The sequence below is a fragment of the Perca fluviatilis genome, chromosome 10 (genome assembly GCF_010015445.1).
Source record: "Perca fluviatilis chromosome 10, GENO_Pfluv_1.0, whole genome shotgun sequence".
Classification (NCBI taxonomy): Eukaryota; Metazoa; Chordata; class Actinopteri; order Perciformes; family Percidae; genus Perca; species Perca fluviatilis.
In genome coordinates, this window is record NC_053121.1 from 38,519,621 (window position 1) to 38,536,627 (window position 17,007).

The window sequence follows — 17,007 nt, forward strand, 5'->3', positions numbered from 1 at the left end:
ACAACCAGCAAGAAGGTTCTCCCAAAGAACACGAGTCTGTTCTTTGTATTCTTGAGATTGAGAAACAGCCCGAGTCTTCCCTCTTCCTCTCCGTTTCTCTAGAATCAGACAGAATCATAGTAGAGCCAGACATATGCTAACACATGCTAACGGAGAAAGGCACGAAGGTCAGTCTAGGATGTCATAAAGAGCCAGAAAAAGTACATGAAGTCAAAAAAAGTTCATGTCTAAAAGTCATAAAAAGTGATAGTTAAGTATGTCAAAAAAAATTTAAATAAAAAAGTCATAGTATAGATTGTCAAAAAGTATTTATTCATAGTTTGTGGGGTAATATCAAGTGTTCAGATTACAGTGAGTCTACATTACTACTCTTCAAGTGATCACACACATATGAACAACATGACCAGCTTCAACAAAATAAGAGGACAAAATAAAACCTATAAACACAACTCACAATATTCTTCAACAAAACACATGAATACATGAAGTAATAAAGTAAAATATAAATGATAAGTCATATATCCAAAAACAATTCCATCTCTTGGTGTATATTGTTAATAACATTCAGTTACAGAACACAAGATAAAAATGTTTTAATAAATCAGATAAAATATGATCAACTTAATCAGTGATCAGAAAGAGGATATTAGGATAAAATGAGACTAAAACTGGTAAATCATTTTCTTCTACAAGCTTCAACCATGAATATCTCATCATCTGATCCTTGGAAAACAACTTATGTTACACTCATCGTAGTTTTCACTGCACTGATTTTCACTTGTCATCTTTACATGCTCTTTTTGACCCAATATTATGTGCTCTGACAAATTCCCCACTTTGTTCTTCTTCCATATCTATCAAGCAGGTTAGTGCCTGCAAGTGGTCCTGGACCTCGGCTACTTTGGGCTCGGGACTGCTCTCTTTTGTTATCTGGGTAGTAAACAGCTATTTGTTCCCTCTCTCCTCTCTAACAACAGCTTGGCTTTAGAACATGTTCAAGAGGAGCCAGTGTGAATGAGTTGGTGGGTTTTAAGTTTAGCCCCCAGAGAAAAGGTTTTCCCACATTGCTCACACCAGAATGGCTTCTCTCCAGTGTGAATGAGTTGGTGTCTTTTAAGGTGACTACTCTGAGAAAAGGTTTTCCCACATTGTTCACACCAGAACGGCTTCTCTCCAGTGTGAATGCGTTGGTGGTCTTTAAGACTACCCAACGTTGTGAAAGCTGCCCCGCATTGTTCACAGCTGTACGGTTTATCTCCAGTGTGAATGCGTTGGTGGTCTTTAAGACTACCCAACGTTGTGAAAGCTGCCCCGCATTGTTCACAGCTGTACGGTTTATCTCCAGTGTGAATGCGCTGGTGGACTTTAAGGCTACTACTCTGAGAAAAAGTTTTCCCACATTGTTCACACCAGAACGGCTTCTCTCCAGTGTGAATACGTTGGTGAAATGTTAGGTAACTTTGAAGGGTGAAAGCTGCCCCGCATTGGTCACAACTGTACGGTTTATCTCCAATGTGAATGCGTTGATGGGTTTTAAGGTTACTACTCTGAGAAAAACCTTTTTCACATTGTTCACACGAGAACGGCTTCTCTCTAGTGTGAACACGTCGGTGGACTTTAAGGTTACTCAACGTTGTGAATGCTGTCCCGCATTGTTCACAGCTGTGCGGTTTATCTCCAGTGTGAATGAGTTGATGAGTTTTGAGCGCACCTAACTGTTTGAAAGCTGCCCCGCATTGTTCACAGCTGTATGGTCTCTCTTCAGTGTGAACTCTCTGATGAATCTTTAAATTTCCAGATGTTGTGAAGGACTTGCCACAGTGCTGACAGCTCTGATGTCCGAGACCCCCTCTTCCTCTCCGTTTCTATAGAAACAGAGAGTTAGATGCAATGGTGAAGAGATACACATGCAAACATACTTACATATGCTAAGATGTTTACATATGCTAACATGCCAATCCATGCTACCACATAGGGTTGGGCGATATCCCCTAAATTGGCATTTGACGATCTTTACAGTAAAACGTTGAGATGATCAGTAAAACTTTTCATCTCCAATCCTGTCTGTATTTATGAGAAGTGGCGCTGTCCTGAGTTGAAAGATAGACTAATTTACGGCTTTACTATCGAGTTAATAGGCGTGTGTGTTCGTGTCGGCTGCTGTCCATTACCTAAGGTTCTGAAAAGCAAACATTTTTTTGACTACTTTTTTTTTTTAAAGGGTGTGCGCCCGTGAGCACCGACGGAGGAATACATGAATCCTCCAAAGTCTGACAGCTTTAATATACATATTATAATTTATTTACAAGCGTGGCCGGTGTGTGTGTGAGTGACAGCCCGGTCAGCGAGCTTGATACTTTACGCCCGCAATCTTTTGTGGAGCAAATAACTTTGAAAAACCACAGGTTCCAGTTAATCTTATAATGGATGTGTGTGTTGTGTTATTTAAGCAAATCATCGGGGAACTAAACGCCTCTTCTCTGCGAGTCTCCTGATAGAGGTCCTGCCAGGTCACAGCGGGTCTGACATGGTGGGGGCTTGGCATCACGATGGTGGCTCTCCATCATGATGCCAGTCAGTCAGCCGTCACGATGATGATATCGTCCATCGGCAAAACCCTAATAACACATGCTTCTATATGCTAACATGCTAACATATGTAGGTGTAAAATCATATTTTAAAAAGTATAAATTGTATAAAGTATATTTTGTCAATGTATTATTTGGCAAACAACATCTAAAAAAGTGAGGAAATCAACCCTTCAAAGCTGCCTGGTCAGTTTGTGTTGGAATGTAAAGGGTTAAATGAATTGTCCACCTTTTGCTGCCTCTGCTGTTGCTAGGAAGATGTTATGCTTTCAGCTCTGTGATTGGTCATCCAGCTATACATCTACAGAGGGAGATTTATTTAAAATGACCAATCAAATCTTCTCTTTAAATGGGCGGGGTTTGGTATTGCTAGCTTTATGATGAAGTTCTGCCCGCTGTGGGTACAAGCTAGCACCTCCGTTAAACTAGGCTAGCTAACGTTAGCCAGCCTGCTGGTTGATGATGGAAGCCTGGAGTAACGTTATCGCTGCTATGGAGGACCAAAGCTATGAGGAGGAGGTTGCTAATTCATATTCCACGCGGCTTTAAGATGAGCTTTTAATGGAAAAGTACAGTTGATCAATATTGCTTAATAAAATTGTGGTGGTGTGTTTGAGAATACAGTTGTAAGAGCCAGGTGTAGTTCTGCCCAGTACCCAGTTTGTAGATGTTAGTTAGATGGCACCAACAAAAAAATCAATAAAAAAATCAATATACCTTTTTTTAAGCAACACAAAAATTACGTTAGTATTAGAAAGCTGACAATTTCGATGACGTAACTGGCATGGTAGGACCTGCGAAGGTATACAGGCTACAGTGCAGCATATTAAATACACATGAAAATTAGTAATTTTAATGGCATGGTTTACGCATTTGAGCCTGAGGGGCAGGCCTGCAGTGTCTGACTACCACCACATGGAGCAGGGCTGCCCAATTTGGGGCCCGCGGACCAACTTTGGCCCGCACACCATATTTTTTGGCCCGCGCTCTGGTCAGAATTTCATAAAATATTTGTGGCCCACGCTCTGGTTAGCAGTTCACTATCTGGCCACAATTTAACATTGGTTTAGATTAGGCAATAGAGGGGCGCTATTTAGCTTCTGTCAGCACAGATCTTTATAATGACAAAAGTGAAGAAGAGGGCTGAGGAGAAGCTACAGCTAATAACCGTTCTCTTAATACATCCATGCTAGTAACTCACTGTCAGGGCGTTTTCACACCAACAGTCTTTTAGTTTGGTTGAATCGTACTGGAGTTCGTTTGTCCCGCTGGTGCGGTTCGTTTGGGCAGGTGAGAACGCGGAAATCTAACTCTGGTGCGCACCAAAAGCGGACCAAACAAGCGCACCGAGACCTGCTTGAAGAGGTGGTCTCGGTACGCTTTCAATCCAACTCTGGAGCGGTTCGTTTGTGGGGAGAATGTGATCCGTACTCGAACCGCACCAACTATACATACTCTACAAGTCTGAGCTGATGTCTCCTGTAGTCAGGTGTGTTTTGCAATCTGTGATGCAGCAGAGCAGCAAACTGTAGCAGCTTGCAGTCTTTTTATCAGAGAAACAGACGGCAGTCAAGCTGCCGTCTGTTTCAACCTGCCGTCCGTCACTCGTATCTCCGTGGTACAAGAGATACGAGGACATTTTAATATATTAATAAACTGTAATATTTCAGATGTTTGAGCAAGATTTCTTCTCATGTCCAAAACGTTGTGCACATTCAAATTATATCCGTGTTCTCTGTGATTTGGAGGAGTCGTGATACTTTGAGAAATATAAAGTTATAATAGGCTATTACAAGATTACAGTCAATATATTTCAGAAAATAATCTACCTGCACCATAGTCTGCTGTGCATTATGTGATTGGTCTGCTGACAGCCTATGGTAGATCTCAGACCTCCTGACAGAATCAGAGCCCCGTTTGGGTCTAGGGAAGTGGCTGAACGCTGCTCTACATCAGAGGTGGAAAACCGAAACTACGGCAGAAATACACGGAGCTCAAACACGACACATCTGCCGTAGAATGTCGACAGCAGAGCGCGTCCTTTATAAACCTGAAGCTACAAAGACAACGGAAGCCCCGCTGCTCATCATCAACTTTTCAAAATACATTCGGGGCTACACTCAAAACATTCGGCGCTGATGTTGCCTTTGTTTCTCAGCGCCACCTTTCCCTTTTTTTTTTTGGCTTTCCATCATTAGACTCTGTTAACGTTACCAATGGACTTCCAAACGTGCCGAGGAAACGTTATAAGCCGACCAGGGCTATGCCATTTGGGGAGGGCTGCTCACTGATCCCCATATAGTTATGAAAATCCTAGACATGGTTTTGACCTGCAACTTCATTAGTGCTTTCTGATTGGCCTGTGTTTGTATTGAAATAAGAGGCTGCTGCGGCCCGCCGTAAGGGTTGAGCAGAGGCTGCACAGTTTGACCAGCGGCACACCACCAGCCCTCGCAGCCTTGAAACACTACCTGCCCACCGGGAAGTCCCAACTCTCCCAATTGCCACTCCGGCTACCAGTCAACTGGAGTTGTGCCACCAGTTAGTTGGACTGAAAAGGTTTGCACGACTCAAGTTGAAGTGAAGGATCAAATGTCCAAGTATTGTTTTGTAATACAGAGCACACTGTTTGTCAGTGAGATGTTACAGGACTGTCTGTGGCTCACAAGACAATAGCCGCTTTCCGACCAGGTAGTTACAGGAACGTAGTTATGGGAACAGTCCACTTCTAAGCAGTTCTCCTAACTACTTTCCCCCAAAACCGGTTTTCCCATTTGCATTCACACTGACCAAGTGGCCATAGGAACTGGTAGGAACTGGTAGGAGGGGTAAGGGAGTGATGCTAGCACGGCAATGGTCTTTATAGTGTTAAAATCAGAAAACAAACCAAAAAAGTATGAACTAAATACTAAATCTAATGTATATAGCATATTTGTCATAATTTAAACAAGTCTCCCTAAAAGTAACGGTTATCTCTCTCTCTGCCGGCTGCACTGCGGACGTGTGTGTGTGTGTGTGTGTCCACGCTTGTGGAGTTGAACTCTAAAAAGACAGTTAACCACAGGTTCCCGTTAATCTTATGATGGACATGTGTTGTGACATTTAAACGGTGAAATAAAAGGAGAGCGGTCTGAGAGACCTCCAGCTTACAGCGGGGTCTCTGAGCAGGACTGGCCCAGCGACGAGCTAGCGGCCGGGACAGGCGCCTGCTGGCTGTCGCCTCACTTCATGTAGCTTTTCACCTCCGAAAACTTTGAAGCAAATTGTCAATTCGGCATAATTTTACTGCCTACCGTATTTTCCGGACTATAAGTCGCTCCGGAGCCTAAGTCACATCAGTCAAAAATGCATCATGAAGAGAAAAAACACATACATAAGTCGCATTTATTTAGAAATTTATTTCACAAACTCCAAGACCAAAAACAGCCTTTTTCATTTGTCAACTACACAATAGCACACAGAACAACAGGCTGAATACGGTAGGTGTCCGGTATGTTAACGTAACACATTAACAGTTATTCAACTATAGAATAGCACACGGAACAACTACCAGACATGGATGTGTTACCAGGGCGTGGAGACGTAGCTAGCTGACTGCACCGTTGACAAGCCCCTCCCAGCAGCACATTGTTCAAGCACCCATCTGTAGACTCGTTCCTCCAGCTCTGGCCATCTTGCTTTCAGCACGCCATTAGCCGATTAGCTTTCTTTGTTTTCTTCATTGCAGTAAGAGTGGAAGAACTATAGAACTCTTTTTTTTCTTGTGTTCCGACTGGACCAATTTGGGGATTTTTAAGTTCCTCTGACCACAGTTCCTGTAACTCTTTCAGCTCCTACTTCAGGGCAGGGTCGTTTCTCGGTTCCCTTTTCAGCATAGGGACCTAGGTCAACCAGGGTTGGGTTTCCGGTACAGCCAACGGGACAATTTTAACAATTTACGCCATTTTATTTATCACTAAATTCACAACGTTTTAGGCGAGAAATGAACTGTTAACATTTCGAATATACTGTATTTTCTGGACTATAAGTCGCACTTTTTTTCCTACTTTGGCTGGTCCTGCGACTTATAGTCAGGTGCGACTTATATATCAAAAATATATGTAATTTAACATGTTTTTAAATGTTAATTTATACTGAAAACATTACAGACTACAGCCGCGAGATGGCACTCTAGGCTTGTGACAACTAGAATGCTGCTGCTAAAGACAACTGAGAAAGAAAACAAACTGCAGGTAGCAAAATATGCAGCCGAAAACTATAATCGAGCAGCAGAAAGAAAGTTTGAAATGAGGGAGAAACTTGTGAAGGACTGGCGAAAAGGTGACTCTATGGTGCTAAAACAGTATCATAAGTATTTGTAACTTGTGAAACACAATGCACAAATAAATGCAGAGCTATTCGTATCTATAAAGGTGTATCTGTGTCCATGACTCTTATTTGTAACTCGTATTTCATCATTTGTAAATCAACTTAGTATTTTTCAATGGAGATATATTTGTAAATCTCCTATGTGTGTGGCTACTTTTGAGACTGTTTTTCCGCGCCGTTTGTGGTCAGAAGATATTCGTAACTCAGGTGACAATCCCAGCACTCTCCACTAGATGGCGGTAATACAATTCTTATGGATTCCAACCGCTGTTAAAATAAATGAAAGCTGTGAAGAAGCCTAGCTACACCGTTCGCAAAATCTACTTGATGTTCCTCCAGGTAAGTTGACATTATTAGGACTTTGTCATCATATAAATTACATTCATGTTTTCAGCATCATTGTTGCAGTGCATTTACAATTCGCTTTGTGTTGTTATGGCGGCAGTGACAGTTCACTACTTTTTAGAGTGTGCTAACATTCACGTTCTTGTACAGCTTGAACAGCGATGCTAACTTAGCTGGCTAGCTAGCTCGTTAAAGTCAGTCTTGTAACATGGGCTTGCTTGGTCTTTGTATGGCTGTCTGAAATATTATTAAGCGCAAAGTTGTTTTATGTTTCACGTTTACTTCCGTTTATTCATTGCTGTTAACAGGGTAGCCAAAGTGTGTGCTGGTTGGTAGCTGACGTGACAGTTAATAAGTATGATACAGTTAGTCGGTCAGTTGGATTGTAGTTGTCAGCGGCACCTTTTCTTCAGAGTGTGCGTAAATGAGAATAGTAAGTATATCTGCTGCATCGTGATATTGTATTTCTTTGTTAAACCAGCTGTTATTTCTGCTATTTGATGTGGATGACAGTTAGGAGTTTAAGGGGTTGCTACGCTACGCGACCATTGCGATAATTATATCCACGTTCGTACATGCTAGTTTATCGCCTTCGGCTCACCCGACTCGGTACGTCAGGTCTAAACATGTAGCATCATGTTTAAACAGGTTTATACTTTTGCTACTTGTTGTTAGGATTGTTCAACACTTTTGTGGCTGAGTACAATAAAAAGTAAGTGGTATTAAATATTGTTTTCTGTACCGCTATCAAGGCTTATCTAGCAAGGCTTTTCTAGGTTTTCAAAATAAAAGCATCCAGCCGTTTTGTTGTTGGAGGCTTTAAAGCGTATCATACATAACAGGAAGTGTTGTCTATGTTAGCGGTAACTTAACAGATGGGCGAAAATGTCTGAGAATCCCATATAATAAGCGTTTGAATCCTTTTTCTCTGCTTACATTATTGGAGTTTGAGATATATAGCCATATTCCGACTATTGTTTATAGTATGTTTGGTAATGTATATTACTGCTTAAGGTGGAATGAGTGTATACATACAGTATGTTTCCTTTATTCATTTGTATTATGTTTATCTCTTTATAAGAACCACACACACTCAAACTCAAACAAGAATAAGGAAGAAATAAACAGAATAAGAACCATCTCTCAGCTCTTCATTTAAAACTCTTGAATATTTGCCTTAAGTGGTGTTCTGGCTGACATACATGAGTGAACCTGGTGATAAACCCAGAACTAGCACCTTCACTACACTGCTCCTTTATTCAAGACCAAATCTATGTGCAGTTGTACACCGTGATAAAAAATGATAGCCTAGTTCAATCTAACACTGAATCTGCTGTGTTTTACTGATCTGACTGACCACTGATGAGGTGTACTTGGACCCACCAGACTCTCCTCAAAGTATGAGAAACCATCAGGAGGAAGTTATTGCTCCACAGGTGTCATACTTCTCAACTGCTCAGTAACTAAATTATTAACTGCTACTGTAAGGACTGTACTGTCCATAGATATTGATCAGGCTGTGTGAAAGGGACTCTTGTTTCACAAAGTAACTAATAGAATTCCGCTTGAAGTTTTTATCTGTCAGTTATATTTATGCTGTGAAATGTTTTTCAAGCTGCAGATTAGATTTACTACCCTTTCCAAAATACTTTCATTGTATTAATATTGTCATCTGTCAAAACAATAAAGTTTATAACCGTTAAATGTTTTGTGTTGCTTATTGTCACTGTTACCTGTCTTAAAGGATTACATTTTTATAGTCAGGATGTTAGAAGGACTTAGTGTTTGACCATTCTACATGCATTAAATCAGACATATCACCTGTTTAAACGTCTTTGTGAAAAAACATGTTATATAACACTTAAGGAGCCTTACTACTGAACTTAAAAATGACCAAACTCTGCACAGAAATAAAGCACTTTATTCAAGCCAATGAAATGTCAATATAAAGTGTGTATACATAATGCACAGAGTAGCAGATAACAGTCCAGATCATGTCCTCGCCCAGACTAAAGGGTTTATTTTCTACTGAGGATGTGTCAGCTGGTAATGTAGGCTCTCAGGTCACAGAAGTCATCCTGTGGATACTGAATCTGTCCTGATGCTGCTGTGTTGTCTTCAGACCATCATCACTTGGCAGAAGTATGGCACCTGTCCCACAATACCTTCATACTGTGAGGAGAGTCTTGTGGGTCCAGGTACACCTCATCAAACAGGTGTCCAGGACAGCATCTGATCAGTCAGATCTGTAAAACATGGCAGATTTAGAGATTAAACTATCATTTTTTGTCAGAGTGTGCAACTGCACATACATTTTGTCTTACAGGAGAAGCATGTATTTAACTCAGTGTGTTGCAATTACTGTACTAATAACATGGTTACAATATGTCAAGCAAATGTAAAAAATTTAAATTCTTTATAATTTAACTTACAACATCATCGATTGATTCCTTAGATCATCTAGTTTCATATGATAGGCCTACCAAATATATTCACTAGCTTTAAAACTGGACCCACTAAGAGTTTAAGCAGCGCTTAATATTTCAGACTGCAAATTCCTGACTTTAACGAGCTAAGTTAGCATCGCTATTTGCCGTTAGCACGCTCTAAAAAGTAGCAAACTGCCACCATAACAACACAAAGGAAATTGTAAATGCACTGTAACAATGATGCTGAAAACATAAATGTAATTTATCTGACAACAAAGTCCTAATAATATCAACTTACCTGGAGGAACATCAAGTAGATTCTATTATGTCTATGGTGCCAACCGTCTCTCTGAAACATTTGACAAGGCTTCTTCATGTGGTTTAACAGCAGTTGGCATCCATAAGTGTTGCATTACTGCCATCTAGTGGAGAGTGCTGGGATCGTCACCTGAGTTACGAATATCTTCTGGCCTCAAACAACGCGGAAAAACAGTCTCAAAAGTATCCACACATATGAGATTTACACGTATATTTACATAGAAAAATACTAAGTTGATTTACAAATGATGAAATACGAGTTACAATTAAGAGTCACAGACGCACCTTTATAGATACAAATCCCTCTGCATTTATTTGTGCATTGTGTTTCACGAGTTACAAATTAAGAGCCACAGATACGACAGATATACACATACAAATCCCTCTGCATTTATTTGTGCATTGTGTTTCACAAGGTACAAATACTTATGATACTGTTTTAGCACCATAGAGTCACCTTTTCGCCAGTCCCTCACAAGTTTCTCCCTCATTTCAAACTTTCTTTCTGCTGCTCGATTATAGTTTTCGGCTGCATAACTTTGTTTTCTTTCTCAGTTGTCTTTAGCAGCAGCATTCTAGTTGTCACAAGCCTAGAGTGCCATCTCGCGGCTGTAGTCTGTAATGTTTTCAGTATGAATTAACATTTAAAAACATGTTAAATTACATATATTTTGATATATAAGTCGCACCTGACTATAAGTCGCAGGACCAGCCAAAGTAGGAAAAAAAGTGTGACTTATAGTCCAGAAAATACAGTATATCCGATATATGTGTAACAGTTCATTTCCTACAAAACGTTGTGAATTTAGTGATAAATAAAATGTGCAAATTGTTAAAATTGTCCCGTTGGCTGTACGGAAACCCAACCCTGGTTGACCTAGGTCCCTATGCTGAAAAGGGAACCGAGAAAAGACCCTGCCCTGAAGTAGGAGCTGAAAGAGTTACAGGAACTGTGGTCAGAGGAACTTAAAAATCCCCCAAAAAAAATATTCTAGGAATTTTATGTTCTAGGAACTGTAAAAATCCCTCCGGTCGGACAGCGGCTAATATATGGAGCTTGGTTTTAAGTTTGATTATACTTTAAAGTGGGTCCTAAGGACTATAGTGGAGGTCTGGACTACAGCTGCTTTTTGTGACCACTGTAAGTTTCAGTACAATGTCAACTAAATCAGGGAAGCATTTGGCAGACCTGTTCAAGTAGGAGATGATGTACATGTTTTATTTGAAAATGTATTTTTATTTATTATACTGTTATACTGAAGTCTGAAGTCTGAACTTAAAAATAAAATGTGGCACTGACATATTTATTCTGAATGAATGAGTGAATTAATTTACGTATTTTTCAGGGGTGAAAGTCTGTCTACATTTGTAAAATGATACATTTATGGTAGAATCAAATGTTTGTCTTGTGTATTGCCTTATCTAAAACTCATAGTGTAATAAGGTAAAGGTAGTACAGGAGAGATACTTAGATTTCCCTTCAGTAAAATTAAAGTGTATATACCAGGGGTGCCCAAATTCTTCTTCTTCAAGGGCCAAAAATGAATCGGGCTGGAGGGCCGCGGGCCAAAACTAAACATTCAAGTCGTGGGCCTTCAAATTGAAATGTTTTGCATATTTGCATATCATAAATCACAAAGTTGAAGAAATATTAAGGAATAACAAAATACATATAAGTTATAAATACACACTATTTATTAATACAAATAGATTTGATTAATCATAACAATTCAGGGCAGAACATGCCCCTCGACATACATTACAACTGTTTATCAGATGGAATATCAGTGGGAGACATGAAGCCTCTCTTTGCTTTTCAAAAGTCCCTCAATATCAGGTTCCAGCCAACTTACTGACAGAGTGAGAATGTCATGGAGGTGGGCGTTTTCACACCTGTAGTTCGTTAGCTTTGGGCCAAATCAGTTGGGGATAGTAAACTCGGAGCGATTTGCCCTCGGTCGGTTTGGTTTGGTTTCACACCTGGAAAAATCCAAGCGTACCAAAATGTGGCATTACAAATCACGCAAGAATGTCAACTCCTCTTATTGGTCGGATGTAACTGGGGGCGGGAGCAAGAAAGTAAACTGAAAGAAGGTCCTGTGTTCTGGACTAATGAATATATCTGAATGGTCAAACCAGCACATTTCATTTAAATGATCGCTCTGCTCTGCCGTCTGTCTCCAACTTTACCGGCAGCTGGTATGACCACGAAGATACGAGTGACGGACGGCAGCTTGACTGCAGTCTATTTCTCTGATAAAAAGACTGCAAGCTGCTACAGTTTGCTGCTCTGCTGCATCACAGATTGCTAAACACACCTGACTACAGGAGACATCAGCTCAGACTTGTAGAGTATGTATAGTTGGTGCGGTTCGAGTACGGATCACGTTCTCACCACAAACTAATCGCTCCAGAGTTTGATTGGAAGCGTACCGAGACCACCTCTTCAAGCAGGTCTCGGTGCGCTTGTTTGGTCCGCTTTTGGTGCGCACCAGAGTTACCGGGGATTTCCACTGGATGCGTAACGACTGTGGACCGGCTCCGCTGCGTGTCTGCTGCGTGCTCCGCCGTCCGTCAACACCCACCGGGTCCGGATTTGTTGCGGAACGGCTGCGGCCGTGACTGACAGCTGTAGTCACGAGGACCCACAAGTTCTCGCGAATTCACGTAGAATAGAACCACAAAACCAACAACAGTTAGTTTCCATCCAGAGGAGTAGAGGGGAAACGACTCTGAGCTGTGTTTTCAAGGTGTAGTTCAGGGAAATATGATCCGCCGTGAGCACGGTGTATTTTATTTTGAAAATTAACCGGATATTTATTTTGTTTCTGTGCTCGACTTCCTGTCCCGCACTATCTCCCGTGTGCTGAATTGCTGCGGAGCTCTCCATCGTCCGTCAAAAATAGAAGCTCTGCGTATCTGCTGCGGAGGGCTGCGGACTGACGGAACTGGGACGGAGTCGGAACGCAGACGTTCCACAGTCTGTGGAAATTGCCGGTTAGATTGCCGCGTTCTCACCTGCCCAAACGAACCGCACCAGCGGGACAAACGAACTCCAGTACGACTCAACCAAACTAAAAGGCTGTTGGTGTGAAAACGCCCTGACAGTGAGTTACTAGCATGGATGTATTAAGAGAACGGTTACTAGCTGTAGCTTCTCCTCAGCCCTCTTCTTCACTCTTGTCATTATAAAGATCTGCGCTGACAGAAGCTAAATAGCGCCCCTCTATTGCCTAATCTAAACCAATGTTAAAGTGTAGCCAGATAACGAACTGCAGCCAGTCTTTGAGTTAATAGAACGTTGACACAATGAAATTCTGACCAGAGCGCGGGCCCAAAATTGGGCAACCCTGGTATATACAGTATCTCACAAAAGTGAGTACACCCCTCACATTTTAGTCAATATTTCATTATATCTTTTAATGGGAAAACACTGAAGAAATGACACTTTGCTACAATGTAAAGTATTAAGTGTACAGCTTGTATAACAGTGTAAATGCACTGTCCCCTCAAAATAACTCAACACACAGCCATTAATGTCTACACCGCTGGCAACAAAAGTGAGTACACCCCTATGTTAAATTCCCATAGAGGCAGTCAGGTTTATTTTTAAATGCCAGTTATTACATGGATCCAGGATACTATGCATCCTATAAAGTTCCCTTGGCCTTTGGAATTAAAATAGCCCCCCCACATCATCACATACCCTTCACCATACCTAGAGATTGGCATGGGGTACTTTCCATAAAATGATCTCTCAATGCAAATCAAACCAGCTATTAGGCTAACTGAAAGTACCCCATGCCAATCTCTAGGTATGGTGAAGGGTATGTGATGATGTGGGGGGGGGGTGAACTTTCGTTGCCAGCAGTTTAGACAATAATGGCTGTGTGTTGAGTTATTTTGAGGGGACAGCACATTTACACTGTTATACAAGCTGGACACTTAATTCTTTACATAGTAGCAAAGTGTAATTTCCACTGCATTTTGGACAATGACTGTCATCCTCTCCACAGGTCTATCACAAAGCTGAAGAGCATGATCAGCTCAAGACTCCACACACTGCCATGAACAGCTGACAGACTGAGGAAGACATTTGTCCCCAGGGCCGTCCAACTCTACAATGCTTCACTAAATGGAAAAGGAGAGAGAGACTTCTCTCCTCCCTCTCCAACACTTCCACTACTTCCTAGAACAACAGTTATGTACTGACTGGCCACTGGCCCACTGTTTACTGCTTACACTGTTTACTGGCTATATTAGCCCATATGGACAACCCCTCCCTTCCCCAGCCTGGACTGAGGTCTAACTTAATACTTGTACAGTGGCTGTAACTAGGGGTGCACCCATCCCATATTAAGATCAGATATCGGCCCCGATATTGTCAAAATAGCTGGATCAGGATCAGAAAAATTAACAGATCCACAGGCCGATCCAGGTTGTTTTTTTCCTCCGTGGCAGCACATCCTGCGTCATTGGTCAGCAGCATGATGCGGGGGGGTAGAGCAGGAGCCCTGTTAACTGTGGACCCTTCTCACTCATGGTAGGAACTTTATAACACAACAATGACTAACCCACAACTAACTCTCTTTAACAGGATAAAACACCACAGCACACAACTATTTCTAACACTAATCATTTTACATTTACAAATGTACACCGCCGAACGGCATGCTGGGTAACATTAAAGCTGCTAGCTAGCCAGGTAGCATAACAGTCTGTTAAGCTGGGAGAGGCTCCGGTCACTACTGCATATTCAAGAACAGAGAAAAGAGGTAGAGGATGAAGAAAGACCTGAGATACACCAGAACAACGGATGATCAAGAGAGGAGCCCTCTGCTGTTCCCAAGATTTTGGTTTCTAAAAAATCTGACAAAATTTAACCACTGTTGTTGCCTGTCGCTCTAACGTTAGCTACTTGGTTGCGCTAACGTTAGTCGGCCATGCTAACATTAAAGACATGTCACTTCAAGCATGCAGCGGAGCAACATTATGAACACAATAACAATCCCCCTCCGGTCCCGCTACAGACCGCTGAGAAAGGCGGTTCAGAGCAATGATTAAACTCTGGATTTAAGAGGTCTGGCCTCGCTGAAATACGTCCTCCAACCTGCTGACATGATTCAGACAGCGAAGGAGGCTGACAGCGAAGCTCCGTTCACTCGCCCACTTTTCTACAACAACCTAACTGACCTGTGGCCAAGCTAGTGTCTCTACAACTAGCTTACAGCTATCTGCTTTGGAAAGGGAAACCATGTTAAAGTTGGTGGTATGTGTATTCATTCGATTTGAGTTTATTTTACTACTTTGTAGTTTTCACAATAAAACTAGTTTAGATTGTGTAACTGTTTGATGCATTCCCCTTCATATAAAGTTATTGTATAATGTCGTGGAGCCAAACCCTTTAGTAATCAAAGCTTTTAGTAAACATGATGACATTAACATGTTTTTCTGATATTCTATGTACTCTGACAGTAGAAGAAGCCATTCTAAACCTATATAAAAGGCCCATTATTTTTTTTTTTATTTAAATTTATTTTAAGAAGTTTGATTACATACATACATACATATTTTCGATTTGAATGCACAAGTGTTTTTTAAATAACAAATAAATAAGAATCCAATACATTCCATCTCTGTTATTTTGTCTTAGTGAGGAAAGTCTGGAGCCTTTAGTCTCTTCCACATGGTGAAGGAAGGTATGAGGTGGAAGGTATATACTTTATTATTAATTCAACAACAGTATCAGATCGGTATCGGGTATCAACAGATACACAAAGACCTGGTATCGGTATCGGGACTGAAAAAGTCAGATCGGTGCATCCCTAGCTGTAACCCTATTACTTCACACCTCTAATATTGACTGTTGATTTGTGTCTATCCTACTGTCTACTTTATTCCCTTATAATGCCCATATTTAATGCTGTCTTTTTTTTTACTTTATCCTTGCACTACTATATAGTTTTTATATTAGGCCTACTATGTCTACATTTTTCTTTTCCCCTTGGGAATCAATAAAGTATCTATCTATCTTTCTATCTAAATCTTAAATCTCAGACTATACTGATATTGCACTATGCCTTCCCTCTCTTCAATTGTTACTGTATATTTCTTGTAAATTTATGAATTATATTGTATTGTTATACTGTTTTTATTCTTTATATTTTCAGTGAGTACTTTGAGAGTTTAATTCCTTGTTTGTTTAACCAACCTGACCAATAAAGCTGATAGTGATTCTGAGAGAGCGTTAACTGGAACTTCCCAAAGTGGGGAGTAGTCACTGAGTAGTGTCTGGGTTGTTAAAACGGTTTCATTTCCTTTACATTCTTCACAATAAAAGCCCCTGGTTACTTTGTTACATACATGCTTTTATTTTGAAGAGGAAACCTGGAGGAAATGTAGCTCTTCATCAGCAGTAACTTAACAAGAGTCCTCTAAACGGAGCCCAAATGTAAACCAAAGCAGATATCAACTAGAAACTAAACTAAGCCCAGAGATTCAGTTAGAAGCTCCAAACGGACTGAGAGCTGAACACAGGCGGAATTTTAAAAACCTCTTTGGACGCCTCTGGCCCCTTTTCACCCAGAGAGAAGCATGTGTGCTAATGGCCACAGAGCCCCCCATGTTGTTTCCATGAGAGTCGGCCATCTTGTGTCTTTAGTGTGCTTGTTGTGTCCTAACACTGACCTGAACACCGCTGCTATCAGAGGCCGAGCCTGCTGCTGCTCTTCTGGGGACCTTGTTGCTCCGCTGCTCCGGCTTCTGCTGCTCCTCCTCCATTCCGCTCTTGTTCTGGTCCTGGTCCTGGTCTCGGAAATCCAGCGATATTACGAATCCCACTATGGCCACGCCAAGACCCGCCCTTCAATAGCGTTCACACACTACTATTGGCCAGGCGTCCATGCTTACATGTACAGGTCCTATCCCCTGACCAATCCGCTAACCCTAACCTTAACCAC

The 17,007-nt window shown here is 41.3% G+C and overlaps 2 protein-coding genes across 4 annotated transcripts in view; both read right to left on the bottom strand.

Moving 5' to 3' along the window:
• The window catches only part of LOC120566816 (exosome complex component RRP40-like), a 279,666-nt gene that overhangs the window by 152,152 nt on the left and 110,507 nt on the right, over window positions 1-17,007 (bottom strand). The window lies entirely within an intron of this gene.
• Window positions 302-16,863, bottom strand: LOC120566813 (zinc finger protein 239-like). 2 transcript variants are annotated; one of them, XM_039813470.1, is made up of 3 exons: window positions 16,736-16,863; window positions 1,340-1,865; window positions 302-1,255 (listed from the first exon to the last, which is right to left on the bottom strand). In XM_039813470.1, the coding sequence occupies exons 1-3, from the start codon at window positions 16,826-16,828 to the stop codon at window positions 996-998; spliced, it is 879 nt and encodes a 292-aa protein (XP_039669404.1). In that variant the 5' UTR covers window positions 16,829-16,863; the 3' UTR covers window positions 302-995. The 2 variants fall into 2 exon arrangements, with proteins under 2 accessions (XP_039669404.1, XP_039669403.1); XM_039813469.1 differs by having other exon boundaries at window positions 302-1,865.

Coding starts and splice junctions, on each gene's coding strand:
- LOC120566813 (XM_039813469.1), bottom strand. CDS start 16,828: ATGGAGGAGGAGCAGCAGAAGCCGGAGCAGCGGAGCAACAAGGTCCCC. Junction 1,866..16,735: donor CTGATAGCAGCGGTGTTCAG/GTCAGTGTTAGG, acceptor CTGTTTCTATAG/AAACGGAGAGGAAGAGGGGG.